This window comes from Tenrec ecaudatus, chromosome 16 (assembly GCF_050624435.1).
Source record: "Tenrec ecaudatus isolate mTenEca1 chromosome 16, mTenEca1.hap1, whole genome shotgun sequence".
Taxonomy (NCBI): Eukaryota; Metazoa; Chordata; class Mammalia; order Afrosoricida; family Tenrecidae; genus Tenrec; species Tenrec ecaudatus.
The window spans coordinates 5,006,607-5,026,596 of record NC_134545.1 but is presented as its reverse complement, the minus strand read 5'-3'; the positions used below and the strand labels follow the sequence as shown (position 1 = coordinate 5,026,596).

Genomic DNA, 19,990 nt, shown 5'->3' with positions numbered 1-19,990 from the left:
GACAGAAGCAGCTGATCTAGAACTGAGTGGAGGACAAGATGGGGAGGTGCGCACAGCATGTTAGCACCATGCAGGTGCCAGGAGATCCTCCTCTGAATGGCTGGCCATCCACTTGTAGTATTGCCTCCAGAAAGCTGAGGCGTCCTGCGTGAGCTTGTATGATTATTTGAGGATACTCCCAGAATGCCACTGAAGGATATATTTCTAGTACTGGATCAAACGTCCAATCCATTCAGGTTCTGGTTGGAAGAAAAGTGAATGACAGAATGGTTGGTAAGCGGCAGCTGAAGGCGCCCTGGTGGCACAGAGGTTCAGCACTCCCCCGGTGGCTCAGTGGGAGGAGCAACCTGGCCCTCTGTGCTCCCTGCAGAGATTCCAGCCCAGAAATCCCTATGGGACAGTGGCACCCCATCACAAGGACTCGCCTTGGGCCAGTCGACCCAGTGGCCTGCAGGACAGCGACAAGGAGTAGTCTCCGCTGCTGTTTTCTCATATCTTCTCGTTGGAGACCAGCTCCTGAATGAATGTCGTGACCAGGGAAGAGCGCGTGGACAAAATGGGCAGCACTGGTGACTGTAGCCTGGTGATGGGTCTGTGAGGGCCCATTAGGCTAGTCCCTCTTCTGTGGGTCACGTTGGAAACTGGTGCCCACTCCTGACATGGAATCTGCAATGGTGGTTAGAGAGCCTCCTGCCTGTCTGCTGGTGGCAGCCATGGTGTTCTGGACAGACTGGCAGCGGGTTGTGGGTGTGTTGGCAGCGTCCTCTTCTCTCCCAGGTTCTCCTCGGTGGCCTGGCAGTACCAGTGTGGGCTGACCTGCGAAGACAAGGCCGGCCTTTTCCCTCTCAGCGCATCTGTCCAGTTCATAAAAATACCTGCCCAGCTCCCCCGCCCACTGACGAGGTAACGCTGGGGCTGACCTGGTGGAGGAGAACACACGAGGCAGGAAATCCCTTCCCTCGCCAGGTGTTGCTGTTTCCCCCTTGTCATTGTCATAACTGGGAATGTCTTACAGATTCCAGGTCAATTTTACCGAATACGACTGCAACCGGAATGAGGTGTGTTGGCCCCAGCTGCTCTATCCATTGACGCGCTACTATCAAGGTAGTTTAAAGCAACTTCTTGAGCAGTGACCATAATGCTCTTGCCAATGGAAAAATAGTCAACGCGATTTTAAAGTGCAGTGAAACCTGTGAGTGCCGGAACCCTGTGTAAGGCAGGAACCTGCCGGAGGAGGAGGCCTTGAATGCCACCCACTAAAACGAGCGATACCAAGGGTGGCAGGACTGTGTGCACCCTGTTAGAGGCAGAAAGCTTGGGAGAGCGAGCAAACGAGGCAGTGCTGTGGAGTTGGGGCGCCCCGGGTGCTACTGAAGTAGATAAATGTCACCAGGAACTCCAGAATGTATGGGGAAGTTTTACTGATAATGTTGCCATTTTGAAATGAATGTTTCTGCTGATCTCGTTCTGAGTAATGATCAGAAAAAGCTAGGAGATAAGAATGCCACTGAATTTGGTCCGTTGCCTTGCAGGGGAGCCCGATTCTCAGTGCATTGCCAAGGGCTTGCTCCTGGCCTCCTTCCTCCTCCTCGCAACGTTCCTCAGTGGGCCCTGGACTAGGATGTGCAGAGCACGGAGCTGACCCACCACCCGACTTCTTAAAGGCCACAGACCCTGACCTCCAACGGGCTCTCTGTACTTAATAAAGGAAACATTTTATTTTGTAGAATGTCCTTATTGAGGTGAATGTAACTGAACAAGGCTGCTGCCCAGATGTTCGGAGCAGTGCAGACCTAGGCTGGGCTCTCCAGAGAGCCTAAACTAGCAACGCGCATATAGGCACACACAGGAATACATTCATATCAAGACAACGGGCAAGTCCAAGGCTATTAGTCAGATGTTTAGTGCGAGGCTTCCCCTGAATTAGCCTAGCCCAAGATCGTCAGGGAGGTCACAGGGTGGCGGTGGCAGAGGGGGCATGAATGCAACACCAGCAGGCCAGATGACAGGCTGCTGATGGATCGGGATGGCAGGTAATACTGCAGGCCAGAGATTGATGCTCCAAACCTGGCAAAAAGTACACAGGGTTTTCCAACATGTCCACTTAATGGGAAGCAGGCCACACCCACAGGGAAATCGCCTTTCGGTATACTGCATCAGGGCAGTAAACTGATTGGAGTAAGGGTGCTTCTTCCCACCATAATCTTAATGCTGATGGGCTGCCCATAGCTGATCCTAGTGTGATTTAACATTGTGTTAAAGCACATCATGGGGATGACTAGGCCTTACCCGCCAAGCCACTGAAATTCCCGCTCCAGCCAAGTTGACACAAAACCTAACCGTCACACAGACGGAACAATTGCATCCCGGGCCAATTTGAGAGATTTGCCTCAATCTTCCCTCTGATCAGACACCAATTTTCAAACCAGTGAATCAACTCTTTGTCGCTTTCCTACTGTTCAGCAGAATAGGAACACTTGATTTTGGGCATCTCTTCACGGATGGTCCTGGACTTTCCTGTACAGGGCTGGATGCCAAGCACACGCCCACACTTCAGCTGTTTGCATTCACCATCCCCGCGTCACCATCCCCGAGCATCGCCTGTACTACTTAAACGTTAAACAGGGTTGCCGTACAATGCACGTATGGTCTCCCCATACGTTTGACCACTGCCACCAGGTGGATCCAGACCCATTTCAGAAGGAACACTGCCGGGTCGGGGCCTTCCCTCGAGGGTCCCCTCCTTTTTGTACCAAGCGTGATGCCCTTCTCTGGGGACTGATCCCGCCTGATAACGTGTCCAGAGGACTTGAGGTGAAGGTTCCTCTGCCCACTTCTGAGGAGCAACCTGTGTGTGACCATCTGGGGGAAGTTTAGGAGTCCCCCCAACCCCCTCCTGATTTGTATCTCCATGGGTTCACACACCATAAGGGAGTTGCACGTTGCCTTTTGTCCAAGAAAAGGAAACCCCACTGATTCATTGCAGTGACTCAGAAAGTCTCTCTGGAAATGAGTGAACTAGCTTGAGATTGAAGCTATTTGTGGGAAATTAGTCCCAAGTCCCTGGAAATGATAAGTAATAGAGGCTGGTATCTGGGTTTCCTTGGCAAGCCTCTTGTGCTCCAAAAAGGAAACAAAGTGACTTCGGCCTTACACTGGGTTAATACACTCACGCCCGCATTCAAGAAGTCGTTCCTTTGGGGCTACCGTTGCAATCCTAGCAGCTCTCTCTAGGAGACCAGAATCAAGGTGAGGCTGACACTGGCAACGGACAAGTAGGCAGCATGGAGAAATAAAACTGATGGCCTGGCCTTTGGAATATGGGGTCAGGCCAGCCTCAGGGAGGAGGGGACTCTGGTGTTTGAGGCTTGGAGATGGCAGCGGGCCTGGGTAGGGTGCGGAGGTTGCTGGTTCGGATCTTACTCCAAACGCAGCGGGATCCAGAAAGATGGCTAGAGCTGCTTTGCGGCCGGAGTCGTGCTGCCGGCGATGCGTGCGTGGACACTGCCTTGGTGGCCCGAGGGAAAGGCCATCCATCTAGTGTGCCGGGCCAGCGACCCGACTCGGGGTGTTCAGAGCGGGCGCACGCATAGCCAGTCTGCCCGGGGGGCGGGCGGTCTTTTTTGGGGGTTGGTGGACGTGCCCTAAAAGCGGATTGTTATGGGAACTCCATTAAAAATGCCAAGAGGGGACCAAAGTCGCATGAGCTTGACGGCACGTTAATACAACTGGCTTTTAAAAGCTCCTATACGCCGTAAGGCAGCGGCCGTTTCCCCGCGGGTCCGCAGAGTGCGTGGACAGCCGCAGTTCACCCCGGGGGTGGCGCCGGTTGGCCCCGACGTGGCCCCGCCCGGAGCTCCGAGCGGTCATTGGTCGGCCGGTGGGCGGGCTGACGGGGAGGCGGAACCGGAACCGGCTGCGGCTCGGGGGCGGGGCCTCGCTGGCTGCGGTGGCGGCAGTGGCTGGGCAGGGGCAGCGGCTGCAGCTTCGAGCCCCATGTGGCGGCGCCGCGGCCGGGCCGTCGGGAAAGGCTGCACCGCGCGCCGCCCGGGCTGAGCGCGCGGGCTCCGCGCCGCCGGCCGCGATGGGCTCGCTGTTCCGGAGCGAGAGCATGTGCCTGGCGCAGCTCTTCCTGCAGGCAGGCACGGCCTACGAGTGCCTCAGCGCCCTGGGCGAGAAAGGCCTGGTCCAGTTCCGAGACGTGAGTGTCACCGCCAGCCCCGTGCCCTCCCACACCCGCCCGGGCGCCCGGGAGGCCGCGGAGGCCTCAGTTTACTCACCGGAAGTCGCGCCGAGCCGAGCCCCGAGCGCTTTCCTCCGGGGCGGCTGTGCCCAGGTCAACACCCCGACCCCGCTCCCTGCCCCCGGAACTGCGGGTCTGCCGGCCCGGGGTCCCCGAGGCTACTGGGAGCGCTGGCACTTCCGGGGGTGCCCGGAGACCCACAGTCAACAGATTAAAACACGGTGCCCAGACGCTGTTTGCTGTAGGAGTCTCCGGACTGGGGTGGGGCAGTCAGAGGGGCTTCTCGGAGGCGGTGACCCCCAGGGGAGAGCTGGCTTCGAAGGTCCGGAGAGGGCACAGCGCTGGAATTGGTGCTGTGCTGGGAGAAAGCTCCTAGGGCGCAGGGGTTTCCGCAGCTTTTAATAATCACACGGGGCAGACGGTGTAGAACCCGTGCCCGGCTGGGGTAGCAGCACTGGTCTCAGTAAACACGGTTCCCTTGCCCACTGTGCGTCTCCACCGCGGAGGGCACAAACTGGCCTCCCACCCCCAGGCCTGCTCTGCCCATTCCTGTTTCTCCCGGCAGAATGAGCCCGCTGTGGTCGGTTGTTGAATGCAGGACAAGCGTTTCAGTCCATTACCAACTGTCCTCAGGCACGGTTCTTGATGCGGGGGGCGGGGGGAAGACCCCTCTGTGTGTGTAGCTGCCAGTGGGTCGGGTGACAGACCACGGACCCACGGGCACAGTTGCTAATCCTGAACTTTGAGAAGTGCTGGGAAGGGAAAGACCTGACGCCCAGAAAGCAGATTATTGAGCCAGGACCTAGTCTTTCTAAAGAATACATGTCTTTTGTTGTGTTTTCTGTAGAGGGAGGGTACAACGGTGTAAGACCCCACTCAGCCATTTCTGCATAAATTGCTCATTGACATTTATGTTTAGTTTCGTATGAATGTGTCAGTATTGTCATCATTTACTTTCTGTTTCCATGGATCTCGTGTCCCTCACCGCCCTAGGTTTCTCCTCTCTGGAAAGCTATTGCTGCTTGATGGGTCTCTTGTAGAAGGTTTTTAAGTCACCCAGCGTTTTGTTTTGTTTTGTTTTGGAGTCAGTTTGTTATGTAGCCACAAGGCCACTGCAGCAGCCTGGTTGTTCTCACACGAACCCCCCATTCTGTCCAGTCCCAGCTATTGTGACTGACCAGAATGGGCATTCATGGTTGCCAGGCGCCTGCTAGAAGACCTAGCCCTTTTTGTTTATTTTGCAAGTGGCTTCTCTTCAGGTGACCATTTGCAGCCAGCTATACTTTCAATTCCTCACTGTTTGCCTTCATTGTTCTGCTTGGCCCTTGACTCAAAAGGGAATGCCCCACCCCACCCACGGTCCAACCTTGGTCCTCTTTGGGTTGGCCCCTGAGGTGAAACCCTTGGGTGATGGGTTAGGCCCAGTGTTCTTCCTCGACCTCCTGACCCAGAAGATTCTGTGGCCCAGTGAGCGACATGGGTGTTTCAGCCGCAAGAGCCACCACGTCCTATCTGATGGGCTGGAGCAAATGTCCTCCTCACCACCCAGGCTCCCCAGTGCCGTCACACAAGGCAGGGGAGCATGTGCTTTGAATTCTTTTGATTGGATGGTTGAGAACAAAGTGCTGTTTTCTGTCCAAAAGGAGTAGATCTATAACGCCAATGTGAGCTCCTCCCCCTGTGGTGCTAGGCTTTCAGAGTATAAGCAAATATGTGTGTGTGCATGTGCATAGACAACACACATTTGTGTGTACCGATTGTGCATGTGTTCGCAGGCACATATGCACGAGAAAATTGTGTGCGTGCATCAGACGGTGTGAGTGCCAGGGCAGGCAGCTCCAGGTCATCTCTGAAACTCTTGGACCTTGGAGTTTTTCAGAGACCTTGCATCCCCAACAGGTGGAGGGGGGGGGGTCACTGGCCACAGGCTTCTTGGCAGCAGAATTGGCCCGATTCCCCCTCTTCCTTTAGTAACTCTTCAAAGGGCAGGAATTTATGTGTCAACTGCCAATGAGAAGACCTGGTGGGAAAGGGCACTGCCCGGGACTCAACGAAGGGACAGTTCACTTCACTGTGGGAGCAGTCTGCATCTCAGACGGAATTGCACCTTCAGCCCCTCTGCTACTGGACAGCCTTTGCAGACTTTCTGGCCTTCACATGACTCCATGTTAAAGTGGTGCTTTATGCCACTGCTCTTGAATTAGGGTGCCTTAGCCTCTGGAAAAAGAAATACAGACTTTGTCAGAGAAAGGAAGTAGTACAACCGGGACAAGGAAAAAAAGAGAAAAAATTACCCCGCCTACTCACTGTCCTGTTCTCCAGTGTTTCCCTTTCTTGACAGTAGTGAGAAATCCTCCACCTGACTGTGTGGTACACTAACCCATGTCTGGTAGCGGTGGGAGGTCAGCCCGTGAGGCTGAAGGTGATGTGTCAGTTTGGCTGGCCCTGAGTTCTCAGTGCTTTGGCTGTTACGTGAAGATGTAGTTTGACAGTTGTGCAATGATATAGTTATCCTCCACTTTATGATTTGAGGTGCGCGTCCTCCATTCCTCCATACACCGATTGTCACAGGAGCATCCCACCCATGTTGAGAAATTAGGAGCCGTGTGTGTGTGTGTGTGTGTGTGTGTGTGTGTCATGGCATTGTGTGTCAAATTCTATCATGTCTGTATCACTGCCTTAAAAACTATCATACCCTATTTGAGCAAATGTGTGGTGTAGGAGAAAGGCATGTTCCGTCTGAGAAGTATCCCATGTAGACAGCTTTCGAGTGCTTAACATTGTTAGAACTTTGGAAAGAGCATGTGTGTGACTCATTAGGAACTTGGAAGTGGCTAGGATGAGTTCCAGAAATAAGTGGGAATGTGACGGGCAGAAGTGAAATAGTCTCCAACTTGCTTCTGCTTGATTCGTTCAAAAGAACGTCTAAAACCAAATAGGAATTGAGCCTCGGGTTGCATACTGCTCAGGTTGGAGTAGATTCGTAAGCAGTTGTTTGTTGGTTTTATATGAATGACTTGTACCAACGCAAGACACAGGAGAGATTTGTCTGCAACGCCTTTCCACACGAATGAATCCTGACAGGTTTTTCAAAGGGTGATAGTAATTTATGTTTATTGTCGGGAAGTTGCAAGGCCTAAGAATAAGTTCATGTCTTCCGTAACACAGTTACCTAGAAATAAGCCCTCAAACTTTTTGGTTACTTTGGGCTACATAGTATCACTTTAATATCTCAAGTGTACATTAGTTTGAGAACATTAGATTCACACTGATTGTATTGCCTACTTTTTTCATATAAGAACAGACTTCCTCATCTTGTTAATTATTCTTTTACAGTACCTTTGGAATTTCTCAGCTTTGAATATCAGAAAATCAAATGCGGTGACAGTGCCCTGAGCCCTGCTGTGCCCCTCACTGTGTGCAGGTCCCCTTGGTCGCTGCTCTCCCCTCACTCTCCTCGCCCACCCTGCATTACTTGGAAGCAAGTTTCAGACACACAAGTAGAATTTTACCTATAAATGTCGAGTATCCGAAAGATAAGAATGCTTAAAAATTACAACCAAAATGCCATCACCATTACCTAAACTTTAAAATAAAATATCTATTGCTCAATATAATCAAATATCTGGCTACTTGGAACTTAATTTTTAATCACTGCATAGTGATGAGTTGTATGATTGGAACATTTTTCTAGTAAACTTCCCTTAAAATGTACACGTTGACAGTGCAGATCCCTGGGTTTTAGAAGCCAGCCCACTGCTATGGTGGGAGGCAGTTCCCGCTCTGAGTGACCCAAGAGGACCGGGTAGGACTGCTTCCTAGGATTTTCCGACGGTCTACCTCTGTCTTTATGGGAGCAGAGAGACTCATCTTTCTTGTGTGGAGCGGCTGGGGGTTTAAATGACCAGCCTTGTGGTGAGCAGGCCTGCACTTAATCCATTCTGCAACCAGGGCTCCTAACCCCCAGCTCTAAGCAACCACAAACTGACATTTTGTTTCTAGCGATTTGATTTGATTTTTCCTGATGTTTCAGATAAATGAAACTGTGTGTGTGTGTGAGAGAGAGAGAGAGAGAGAGACAGAGACAGAGACAGAGACAAACAGACACAGGCCTCTTTCACTTTGCAGAACAATTTGTAGTTTCACCCAGGTTCGGGCCAATGCAGCATGTTGTTTCTTGCTGCTGCTCAGTAGGATTCCATGCTATGGCTCTAGACCACCATTTGTTTTTATAGTCAGTTTTCTTTGGCTGGATGTGTGGGTTGTTTTATTCTCTGTTAGAGGAGTAATTCCTGGGCTTGATGAATTTTTAGATACTTGTTTATCCAGATCCATACTTCTTTCTTCAGAGAAATCTCTTCACAAGAGAGTACCATGCCAAAGGATCTGCTTGAAGTGTTTTGTTTTGCTTTTAAAACCATTTTCCAAATTGCTCTACGCAGCAGTCCTGCCCACTAATGCTCCCTTCCAGGAGGTTTTAGGAACGTGTACCTTCCCCCAAGCCCTCGCTCACCGGTACTGGGTATTTTCATTCTGGTCTGACAAATGAGTTTTGGTTAACAAAGGAAAAAATCACTGCCCAAACCCAGCAAGTTTAAAGCAGTTTTCTCTGCTCTTGCAGCTCAACCAGAATGTAAGCTCCTTTCAAAGAAAATTTGTGGGTGAGATGAAGAGGTGCGAAGAGCTGGAGAGGATACTGGGTAAGTCTGTTTTCAGTTTTACCTATTTTACTGAACTTCAAAAAACAAATATTTTATTGGCGTGTACTTCACATATCATACACTTTAACTGCTTAATCATGCTAAGAAGCATTGTGCCTGGCTTTTTCATTGCGAGTTGGGAGAAGGTTTACAGAGCAGATCTTCGGTTTCCCATTCAACAATCCATAGACATTTTGTTTCATCCATGAAGGCAGTTGCTTCAAGGGAACATCACTTCTTCCACTTCCTGCTTGGGTTTCCTGCTTCCATTCCTCTTCCTTCCCCATCCCTTCTGAACCTTGTCCTTGAGTCGCTGCTGCCCTTTGATCTCTGGTAGCTGGTTACTGTAGCTGCCTCCCTAGTGTAATGTGCCTCTTGGGGAGCAGGGTTTTGGTTGGCTAAGAATTGAGCTGCAGGAGTGAGTTCAGTTCTTGGAGGGTAACAGGGTTTTAGTCTCCATCTGACCAATAGGCTTGATCTTTTTTATGATGGGGAGTTTTATTCCACATTATCTTCCCACTCTTTCCAGGACCTTCCAAAGGGATCCTTTTCAGAGCAATTGGTACTGGTGGCTAGACACCTTATTTAGCTCTTCTGAAGACCACTTTTCACGTGGTCCTTTAGCCTACTAGATTGTTTGCATGCGTCTCTGATTTTTACACTCTTCCCTCTGCTTAAGGAGAGACCAATAGTCGTGCTATAGCTGGCCACTCACGTGCTCTCGAGACCCCAGTTGCTACTCGCCAAAGTAGGATGCCAACGATTTAGTTGACCTTGGTGTTCCCCGAGACTTAGAATTGGTTTATTGGCAGTGAGTTTGGATTTCTAGTGAAACTACTGTCCATGTGGAAATTCTTTACCTGATTCCTTGTCTTCAGTACAGATTGTTATCTCCGGTTCCCTGTGCTCAGCCGTCGAGGTCTGTTTTACCGTGGCTGCTTTTCTGTCTGGGGTGACTTCTGGGCGGTGTTTCGGTGTATGTTAATCGCAGGTTGTTGTCTACTGCTGGTTCTCTGTCCAGAGAAAGAACTCGCTATTTCTGCAGGGTTGGCCTACCTTTTATTAATTTATGAGTTTTGTTTGTCTGGAAATAGTCATCATTCTGCCTTGGCACGTGACTGACTTGCTTGGTATATACTTCTTGGTTTGATTGATTCTACTCCCATCACCCACGAGTTTATTGACTACACGGGCAATTCTACTGAGAAATCAGAGCTTAGTTTCTTTTGTAGGATAACTTCGTTTTCCCCCAGTGGCCCTCAGGAGTCTTTCATTGTCTTTCGTTTTGGAAAGTCTTGATTATGACATGTCTTGGTGACTTTCCTTTGTGTTCATCTTGTTTGGGGTTCAGTTGCTTCTTGAATACAGGTCTTCCTGTTGTTTATATTAGGGGAATTCTTTTCCAACAATTCTTCAATCATTTTCTGTTTTTTGGGGGGGGCTGTGTGTGTGTGTCCCTTTCTGTTCTGGAATTCCAATCACAAGTTACTCCTCTTGGTGGAGCCTCACAGACTTAGGCTTTCTTCATAAAATAAGAAATGAAAATGTGTTTGCATGTATAACTTTACCTGTATAATTCTTTGTTGTCTTTGTTTTCCTTATCATTTCCCAACAGATTCGTAATGAAAGACTTTTCTTCAAGCTCACTCGATTCAGGTTTCTGTTGATTTAGTTCTGCTCCTTTGCCCTTTCTGTGGATTAACTAATTCTGACATAGTATTAATCTTGTGGATTTCTGTCTATACTATTTTTATACTCTTCATTTATTTTGTTAGTTCTTGTAGTATTGTCTGAATTAGTTTTTTTGTTGCTTTCATCAGTCTTGCTCTCAACCCATTGAAAGAATCCAAGTATCATTCTGTTATGTTTCTTACCAAGCAGTTCAGATGTCATTGTTTTTTCCTCAGAAAGGGTTTCTGCTGGTATTTTGATCCCTTGTTTGAACCTCTGGTTTGTTTTGTGGAAACTGGCATTGGGTGTTGTCTTTGTGGTATTGTGATGGTGTTGTGTTTGTGTGTAGTTGATGATTGTGTGTTGGTGTGTTCCTGTCATCTGGTGGGTGTGATGGAGGATGTGATCGTGTGTGCAGCTCTCTGCTTGTGTAGCACAGCTGAGGGCGGGTCTGGCTGGTGTCAGCTGCTATCTTCATGACCAGGTGGTACAGGGATAGACAGTGCTTAGACTGCTGGAGGTACGGGTGTGGGTGGGCCATTTGTTGCTGTCCTTTGGCTTTCTAGTCTCCAGTTCCCAGTGTGTGCCTGTGTTGCCAGGCTGCTGTCTCACCCAGAGGCTTTCAGAAGCCCAAGGGGGAGCGCTCCATGTCAGGCTAGCCAAGAGCTCACCTGTCTGTCTCCCTCTACTCCTGTTTTTATTAAACTTTTCTCCTACTCAGGGTTCAATCTACTTCTCCCTCTTAACTTTCAAGTTCAAGGTTTTGGAATTGTCGTCCATCCCATTGCATGTGGTTTCTTGTGGTTCTGCCAGAGTCTTTGTAGCCTGACTAATCACCATCTTGCTAGACATCCTCATGACTCATTGTTCCCTTCTAGATCTGCAGTTCTCAACCTGTGGGTCGTGACCCCTTTGGGGGTCAAATGACCCTTTCACAGGGGTTGCCCTATTCATCACAGCAGCAGCATGACGGTGATGAAGTAGCAACGACAATAATTTTGTGGTTGGGGCGTCACCAACACACGAGGAACTGTATGAAAGGCTCACGCAATGAGGAAGGTTGAGAACCACTGCTCTAGATCTTTTCAGAGACTGGCGTCTGATCCCCAGCCCCTCCAGAACAGCCTTTCTATTTTAGTTAAAGTCGTCATTGTAGAATAAGCAAACCACATTTATTCCAGTGAGGGAGGGGAGAGGGAAATCCAGATAAGCAGAAATGAGAACCTTGCCTTGTTATCCAGTCTCTGAGGCTTTCGCGGTTATGTTCATGTCAGTGTGCATTATCTTTTCATCTGTTAAAGAAAGGCTTTCCAAACCCAGCAGTCAGGTTACCTTCCCACCAGTACTAACCTCGACTCTCTGTCTGCTCCCCTCTCTGATGACTGCAGAGCTCTCAGTGTGTGGGCTACCAAGTTTCCTTAACCGCTTTCTTGTAGCTTGCTGTCACTTGGGAACGCTGGCTACATGCGCAGGTAGTACTTAACGGCAAAGGACCCAGAGAGGCGGGCCGGGGCAGGTGCTTTGGGCCTAAGTGTCTCCTTTATTGCAAGACCTTCTTTGTGGATGTGGCAGCTCAGGCTCCTGGGTTCCTTTCTCTCTATCGCTACAATCTTTAACCACTTTGCCAGCAACTGCCATTATGAAGTCAAGCCTTGGGCTTCTGACTGAAATAAAGGGTACGGATAATCTCCAACAGTGGACTGGAAGGGTGACATTTGCTTTTAGAAGGATGGCCAGGAAAGCAGCGGGGGAGGTGGGGGGGGGGCACCGAGGGGAGGAGTGACCTGGAGGAACCCCTAATGCAAGGATGCTTGCACACAGTTACTGTTACTGTGCATGTTACATTCTTTCATTGGAGATGTTAACATTGGGAGGAAGAAAGCTTTTCCTCAGCTAGAGCTCTTCCTTATCAGTGTAGTTTGAGGACATTGGAAGGTGCCCTGGTTAGTAGGTTAAACGTTGTTGGTCTGCTAACCGAAAGGTCAGTGGTTTGAGCCCACTGGCCGCTCTACAAGAGAAAGATGAGGCCGTGTGCTTCGGGAAGTATTTGCAGTCTTGGCAAGCCTATGTAGCCGCTCTGCTCTGCCCTATAGGTTCTTCATGCGTTGGAATGTGCTCCTGAGGACAGTGATTGTGTGTTAGATGACATCGCACTCTCATCTCAATGAACATGCACTGTGTTTGGAATGACACTTTTAAAGGAGAGTGAAAGTAGAAACACGTTAGACACCTATAGGATTTCCTCGAAGTTCTCATTGTGATTTGGACGCAGGCTTACCCTGCCAATTGGCTTTTTGTTCAACGATTCATATACATCTTGCTCCTCGACATGGATGGCAAGCCCCACCATGCCACAGTGGAAGGAAGCCCAGCTTCTTCCTGTGCCTCCATTCACCCTTCGTCCCAACCCACCCTGCACTGCGCGCTTTCTCCCTGGGCAGGCTGCCGTTTTTGTCCTCTGGGATTGATGGTTCTAGTTTGCGTCTTCCTGGTGTTACCGCTCACCCTCGAACCCGTCTGCTGTTTGGCTGAAAGTTGAGCCGTGGGGGTGAGTTCATTTCCAGGGTCATCTCGGGAGTTCCACCAGTCGCTCTCTAACCAGAAAGCCTGTTTTTGAATTTTGTTTTCACTGTGTGTTTTCTTCCACATTTTCCTCCCATCCTATCCAGGACCGTAGTGTGATTGCTCTCGGAGTGATCAGTAGTGGTAGGTGGGTGGTTCTTCTGCCCTCAGAGTCATAGAGGCTGATATTTGAATGTTTCTTTAGTCCATTGGATTAATTGTTTGCATTGTGTCCCACTCCCCTTTCCTCTGAACGGAGAAAGATCAATAGTTGCACCATACAAGGCTGCTCATGAGGTTTTAAGATCCCAGTTGCTACTCACCAGAGTAGTATGTAGAACGTTGTTTTTGTAGACTATGGCATAGCAATTAATCTTTTTTGTTTCCCAAGACAGTGGTCCTGATTCCCTAGGCCTAGCCATTCACTCCGTCAAGATGTTTGATTATGACTAAGAAATTTTTATGACTTTCCTCAATATGTTTTACTATATAGTTGGATATACTTCCGCCCATATCCTCTGTCACACCTCTATGTACTGACAGGTGTAGTCCCATTCGCCTACCCCGCACCTGTTCAGCTTGTGTGACAGCATTTACCTCTGTTGACCTGAACTCCTGTGTCACTCCCAGTGTCTTCCTTTCCCTTGAGCTTTTGGTGCCGACTCCCTGGCCCCACCTCATTGCACGTTCTTTCTCCTGGTGCTTAAACTGTATCAGAGAGAGCGGATGGAAGGGAATGGGTGCTGATCACAATGAGAAAGCAGCAAATGTTCTAAAATCGAGTGTGGTGGTTAATGTACAACTCTTCTTGATAGGATTGAACTGTACAATTTGTGGTTTATATGCCAATAAAACTTTTAAAAAAAGAATGCAAACTTCTTTAAAAAAACTCTCAAGAACTTTTGGGTGTGTTGTAAATAGGCTAAAATAATCTTGGTAAGACATTGTCGTAGTTTTATTTAAAAAATAAGAATAAAGCAACTAGTCATGCTTCTCAGAAGAGGGCTGTCTGATAACGGCCTTATCAGGCGTGACTTTTGTCTTAAGGAAAAGGATAGTATAAGTTGAAAATATAAACAATAAATAACTGTGAATTGGGCTGTTCTTACCATGAATCCTATGAATCTATGTTTTTGTGTTTTTTTACTTCTTCGATATATAATATACATTCAATATCCTCACAGTACTTTCTATACAATTTGTTGAATTTATAGCGGTTTATATATAATATATTATGCAAATCAGATTTATATGAGAAAGTATCTGTTCCTTTTTTTTCTTCACACTTTAATTTTTTAGCCAAATAACTAAATCATGAAAACGATGGCAATGTGTTTCAGAAAAAATGCTGCTTCTTCAGTGTTAATTATAAATTTTAAAAGGGGAAATTGTAGAGAGTCACTGAGTTTTTTTTCTCCCTTAATCATTTTATCAGGGGCTCATACAACTCTTATCACAATCCATACATACATCGATTGTGTCAAGCACATTTGTACATTCGTTGCCCTCATCATTCTCAAAACATTTGCTCTCCACTTAAGCCCCTGACATCAGCTCATTTTCCCCCTCCCTCTCCACTCCCCACCCAAGAGTCACTGAGTTTTAACTGACATGTATTGGCGACTCTCTCGGATGTTTGGAGACACTGTGTCCTTATCGAATCTGTGTTTTAATTTAGGCAGCAAAGCGGTGCTAACGGCAAGATCAGCAGTTTGACCTCACCATTTGCTCCTCAGAAGGCAGACGAGACTTTCTGACTTCCCTGATATTTAAAGTCTCAAAACCCAAAGGGGCAGTTGTTTATCCTCTAGGGTGTCTGTGAGTCAGAATTCATTGGATGGTAGTGAGTTTGGGCTTTTTTGTTTGTTTGTTTGTCTTCCTCGAATGCAAACACCACAAGTGGGTCCCTGTGCGGAACAGAAATTCTGTACAAGATCAGAAGGGCAGCAGGTGCCCAGGATGCAAAACTCAGGAGAAGGAGATGGAGACTGTCCGCAGAGCGGACGGAGCTTGGAGGGGGGTGCAGTCTGTTCGGGAAGCCCAGTGTGTCTGAAGTATCAGATGCACAACCAGTTTATGCGAAAGCCTGGTGAACAGGGCTGCTTTCCTTTCCCAGCCCGGGGTCCGAGCCTGGCTTCCCAGCAGCCCTGGGGGCCCTGGTCCTCACACAGCGTTTCTGCTGCTCCTCACCTTCCGGGAGGCCTTAGGGCTAGGCCCCCTCTTGCATTGCCCTCACGAACATCAGCAAGAAGGCCCCAGGCCCGCTGGGGCACACGCCCCAGGTCTGAGGGCCCCGATTCCAGCAGCTGGTTTGGGAGGACACCCTAGACCCCCTCAGGGCTCCGCTTGGCTTCCACCAGGTCATGCTGCAGTCTGGTGTGTCAAACAGCCTTGCTTTGCTCCCTCCCTGGTGGGGAGACAGCATGGCTTCAACTTCTGTAAACTGCAGTTGTCGTGTTAAATTTGTGGTCTCTCTCTCGTTTTTTTTTTTTTGACAACTTTAATATTTTCTGTTTATTATTAGTAGTGTTACGTACGTGGTGCGGTTGTGAGGATTTAGGTTTGTCTCACATTGTGTTGAAATCCATACTGAAAGTTGCACTCCTTGATCTTCCTCAGAAAGTGCTTCAAGTCCTCCTCACTTGCAGCAAGAAAGGCTGCCTTCTGCAAAGTGCAGGTTGATAACAAGTCTTCCTCCAATCCTGGCGCCACGTTCTTCTGCAGATAACCCAGCTTCTGTGTTTTCACTCGGCACACAGATTGACTAGATAGGATAAAAGGATGCAACCCTGACGCGCACCTTTCCTGATTTGAAACCTTGTACTGTTCCCACAACTGCCTGCTGATGCATGTGTAGGTTCCGAATGAGCACATGGAGTGTTCTGAGACACCCATTCTTTTCAAGACTGTTCATAGTTTGTTATGGTTCACACTGTCTAATTAATGCCTTATCATAGTCAGTAAGACTCAAGTTAATGTCATTCTGGTCTGGTGAAAAATGTCCCTGGACATTTATTTAACAGGGTGCCTCTCTTGTTTTTTTTTTAAAATAACTTTTTATTGTGATTTGGGTGGGAGTTTACAGAGCAGGTCGGTTTCCTACTTTCCTGGACTTGGAGACGTGATCGCACTCTTCCCGTGCCCTCTCCCCGCCCTTCCTGCCGGCTGACCTGCCTCCGCGGCACAGGCCGCCCTTTCCATGTCCTCTGGTTGCCAGTCCCAAGGGTTAACTGGACTTTCAGGCGTGTTCCAGAACATGTTTATCCACATTATTTTCCTCTCACACGGTGATCTCTGTAGGAAGCATCATTTTCAGATCCTGGGAAACAAGGCTGGGGGGTGGAGGATAAAAATAGACCCCGTGAATCTGTGGGAACAAGGAGCATGATTGGGTGTTTGTGTTTTTGAGGGCCCAGGGAAGGGTGGGATTTAAAATGTTCTACCCACAATGGACTCTGTATCTCACTTGTTGCCTTTCCTGCCTCTACAGCGTACTTGGTGCAGGAGATCAACAGAGCAGGCATCCCCCTTCCTGAAGGAGAGACCAGCCCTCCCGCCCCGCCGCTGAAGCAGGTGTTAGAGATGCAGGTAACTCCCCAGGGAGCTGTCAGGACCCTGATCAGCAGGGGCTGCCAAGTGATCAGGTGGTGCAGTGAACAGGATTATTCTGCTTGCTCAACAACGTGGAGTGGAAACCAGAGAGCACGTAGCCCTCAGTAACAGGAGGTCTGCCGCCAGTCTGAGCCGCATTTCACTTGTCTTTCCCAGTGGGCCATGTGGGCGTCCATTCCAGGTGGTGGCTAGCGAGAGCCCTGGTGGCAAGATGGGCTACAAACCTCATGCGTAGCAGTTTGAAGCCACCAGCTAATCCTTGGGGCAACGATGAGGCTCTCTACTTCTGTAAAGAGTCACACTCTCAGCTAGTCACCCGCCACTGCCCGGACCAGTTCTCTGTTGATGAGCTGATAGGAAACACCAGCTTAGGGAATGGGGGTGGGGAGGTTATGTGGATGACTCCATGCGGGAACAGCCCAGGAATAAAGCCAGTCACACTCTCGGCAGCCCCAGGGCACTTCTACCCTGCCCTATAGGGTCACCAGGAGCCTAAGCTGACTTGTTGGCAGTGAGCTTGGGATTTTGAGTTTGAGCGAGAATTAGGCTTATAGTCCCACAATAAATTGCGTGCCTCTGTGTTCCTGGCCCAGTCACACGGTCCTCCCAGCTCGCCTTGGATTCAACAGGAGTGAGGGTGACGATGAGGATGTATGACTCCAACAACTCCTTCACCCCGACCTCTGGGAACAAAGGCCCCTCCCTGCCTGCTCATTGTGGCCTCCCTTGAATGGCCCATTGATGCCCCAGTGTAATAGTTTCATAGCCCGTCACTTTGGGGCACAGACATGGAACTCCTGATCTTTGCCACTATTCTTGTGGAAGGCGGGCGGGCGGCTCTGAGTGTGTCTGGCAGGAAGTGGACTCCAGACTCAGAGTTAGTTATACAGTGAGATGATCAGTTAGCAGGCATCTGGTTTGGCCTGTCTGATGGGCTGGTTATGCTTCTGATAGATGCTGTGTGCTAAGTGATGGCTTTATGAGTCATCATAGACTAAACGATTTGCTTGGCAGATTCCTACTTCTGGTGCTTTACGACTTAAATACCACTTAGCCTCAGAGATTGAAGATTCCTTCTCTTCTTCCTTTTTCCCTCCAACTGATCATTCACTGACGCATGAAGGTTAAACATGACGCATGAAGGTCTTTTTGAAGGAGAATTTTGACTTAAGGAAATGTGTGCAGTATCATATTTTTCATGGATCATTTAAATACCTGTGGGTTGTTTTTTTGGTTTTTTTTTTTGTAGCAGAACTACCTGTTTTAAAAAAACCCACAACCCCAGCCCCTTTAATTCTAATGCACTACCTAGCTGTGGTGAGAATGCATGCATCAAGGCAGTCCCCAGCATCAGCTTCCCAGTGTGTAGTTCAGTGAATGATGGCGGAAGGCCCTCCTGGAAGGGGCCCTGGTGGCCCTGTGATGACAAAGCACTGGATTACTAACAGAGGGGTGGAGGAGTGGGCTGCTGCACCCACCAGCTGTGCCAAGGAAGAAATATATGTGGCGCTCTGCATGCTTAAAGATGACAGCCTCCTGGCGTGGCCAGAAGAGACGGCCTGCCCGCGCACCGTGCTCCCTCGGGATCTGCCGACATGGCATCAGATTGATGAGCTAGCAGCCAGTCGGGGGCCGGGGGCGAAGGGTTGCACAGCGTGAAGGACATCATCGCCGCTGTCGCTGAATTGTCCCTGTAAAGACGGTGAACCGGTGTACTTTCTGCTGTGCGCGCCGCCCTGGTGATGGAGTGGAGGGCGCATGAGTCTGCCAACAGTGAGGTCAGCAGTTTTAAACTATCAGCTGCTCCTCTGGAGAAAGACGAGTCTTCCCACTCCCTTCCACAACGAGAGGCACAGCACAGAAACCCACAGGGGCAGTTCTGCCCTGTCCTGCTGGGCCACTGTGGGTCAGAGTCAGCTCAGTGGTAGCGGTTTGGCATGTGTTTGCTGTGTGTATCTCATCAACAAGAACAAAATAAGATTGGGGGGCAGGGGAAAAAGAGGGCAGCCTCTGAAGCCCTGGGGGCACTTTTCTGTCCTGTATTGTTTCTGTGAGTTTTTAGCATCATTTATTTTGGGGGAAACAAAGGATGGGCCTTTAAAATCCCGACACCTCTCCTTAGCCACGGCTTGAGAAGGTTCCTAAAAACCACTCCAAGGAGGACAGGACCCAGTGACCTGTGTTGTTTCAGGAGCAGCTGCAGAAGCTGGAGGTTGAACTGCGAGAGGTGACGAAGAACAAGGAGAAACTCAGGAAAAACTTGCTGGAGCTGATCGAGTACACACACATGCTGAGGGTGACCAAGACGTTCGTGAAGCGCAACGTGGAGGTAGGGCAAGCCTGCCGCCAGGAAACCCGCCCTTTGACAGCAGCCTCCGTCTCAGGTAGCTCAGGGGTTCAGCAACCTGGAGGAGCTGGACAACTCATCTAGATGTGGGTTCTTTTTAAAAAGATGTCTGTAGGTCTTCCCGTCATTGTCTCTCAGTGAAATACTGGTAAAACAAATGCACACACACATGTACACACACACACGTGTACACACACACACACACACACACACACACACACTAAACCATTTCCTCTCTCGGTTAATTTTAGCCATAGCAGTACTTTCTATTTGTTAGCTTCTCCTTTGGTTTGCAATTGAGAAAATCTTTGATCATCAGAATAGCATCAAAGAGGAGAAGCTGAACTCGGAAAGTCAGCATTTCTGAATTGCTGCCTCGGTGAAAGCCTTCCAGTAGCAAGGTGCCAACTAGTCCTGGCAGCAATGACTGTGACAAGCGGAGCCCAGAGGGAGGGAAAGGCGGTCTCTCCCTTCTTAACTCTGCCTCCCTGGGCCCTGGGGTGACCTTGACAAAGCAAACTCTGCCCTTCGCTGTGTTCCAGTGGCTTAGTGTCCAGTTAGCAGCGTTGCCCTCGGTGACCGTGCCCTCCCGGAGAGCTTGTTGTCCGACCTGAGAAAACCGCATCCCTGTGAGGAAACCCACTTGGCTTTCTTTGTGTCTCTGTAGTTTGAGCCCACATACGAAGAGTTCCCTCCCGTAGAGAACGAGTCGTTGCTGGACTACAGCTGCATGCAGAGGCTTGGAGCAAAATTGGGGTAGGTGACAGCAGCTTCACACTGTTGGCCTTGTGGACGGGCGATGGCTCCACAGGGCTGAATGGGCCTCGTCTTAAGCCAGGGACGGAAGGAAGAAAG

The 19,990-nt window shown here is 49.4% G+C and overlaps 1 protein-coding gene across 1 annotated transcript in view; it reads left to right on the top strand.

Annotated features, from left to right (window-relative positions):
* Nucleotides 1-19,990, top strand: part of ATP6V0A2 (ATPase H+ transporting V0 subunit a2) — a 66,935-nt gene that overhangs the window by 24,348 nt on the left and 22,597 nt on the right. Inside the window, exons 17-24 of the mRNA XM_075534630.1 lie at nucleotides 778-903; nucleotides 1,016-1,104; nucleotides 1,533-1,639; nucleotides 3,791-4,201; nucleotides 8,865-8,943; nucleotides 16,667-16,764; nucleotides 18,980-19,117; nucleotides 19,803-19,891. Of these exons, the coding sequence (XP_075390745.1) occupies nucleotides 778-903; nucleotides 1,016-1,104; nucleotides 1,533-1,639; nucleotides 3,791-4,201; nucleotides 8,865-8,943; nucleotides 16,667-16,764; nucleotides 18,980-19,117; nucleotides 19,803-19,891 (1,137 nt within the window). The remainder of the gene's footprint in view (nucleotides 1-777; nucleotides 904-1,015; nucleotides 1,105-1,532; nucleotides 1,640-3,790; nucleotides 4,202-8,864; nucleotides 8,944-16,666; nucleotides 16,765-18,979; nucleotides 19,118-19,802; nucleotides 19,892-19,990) is intronic.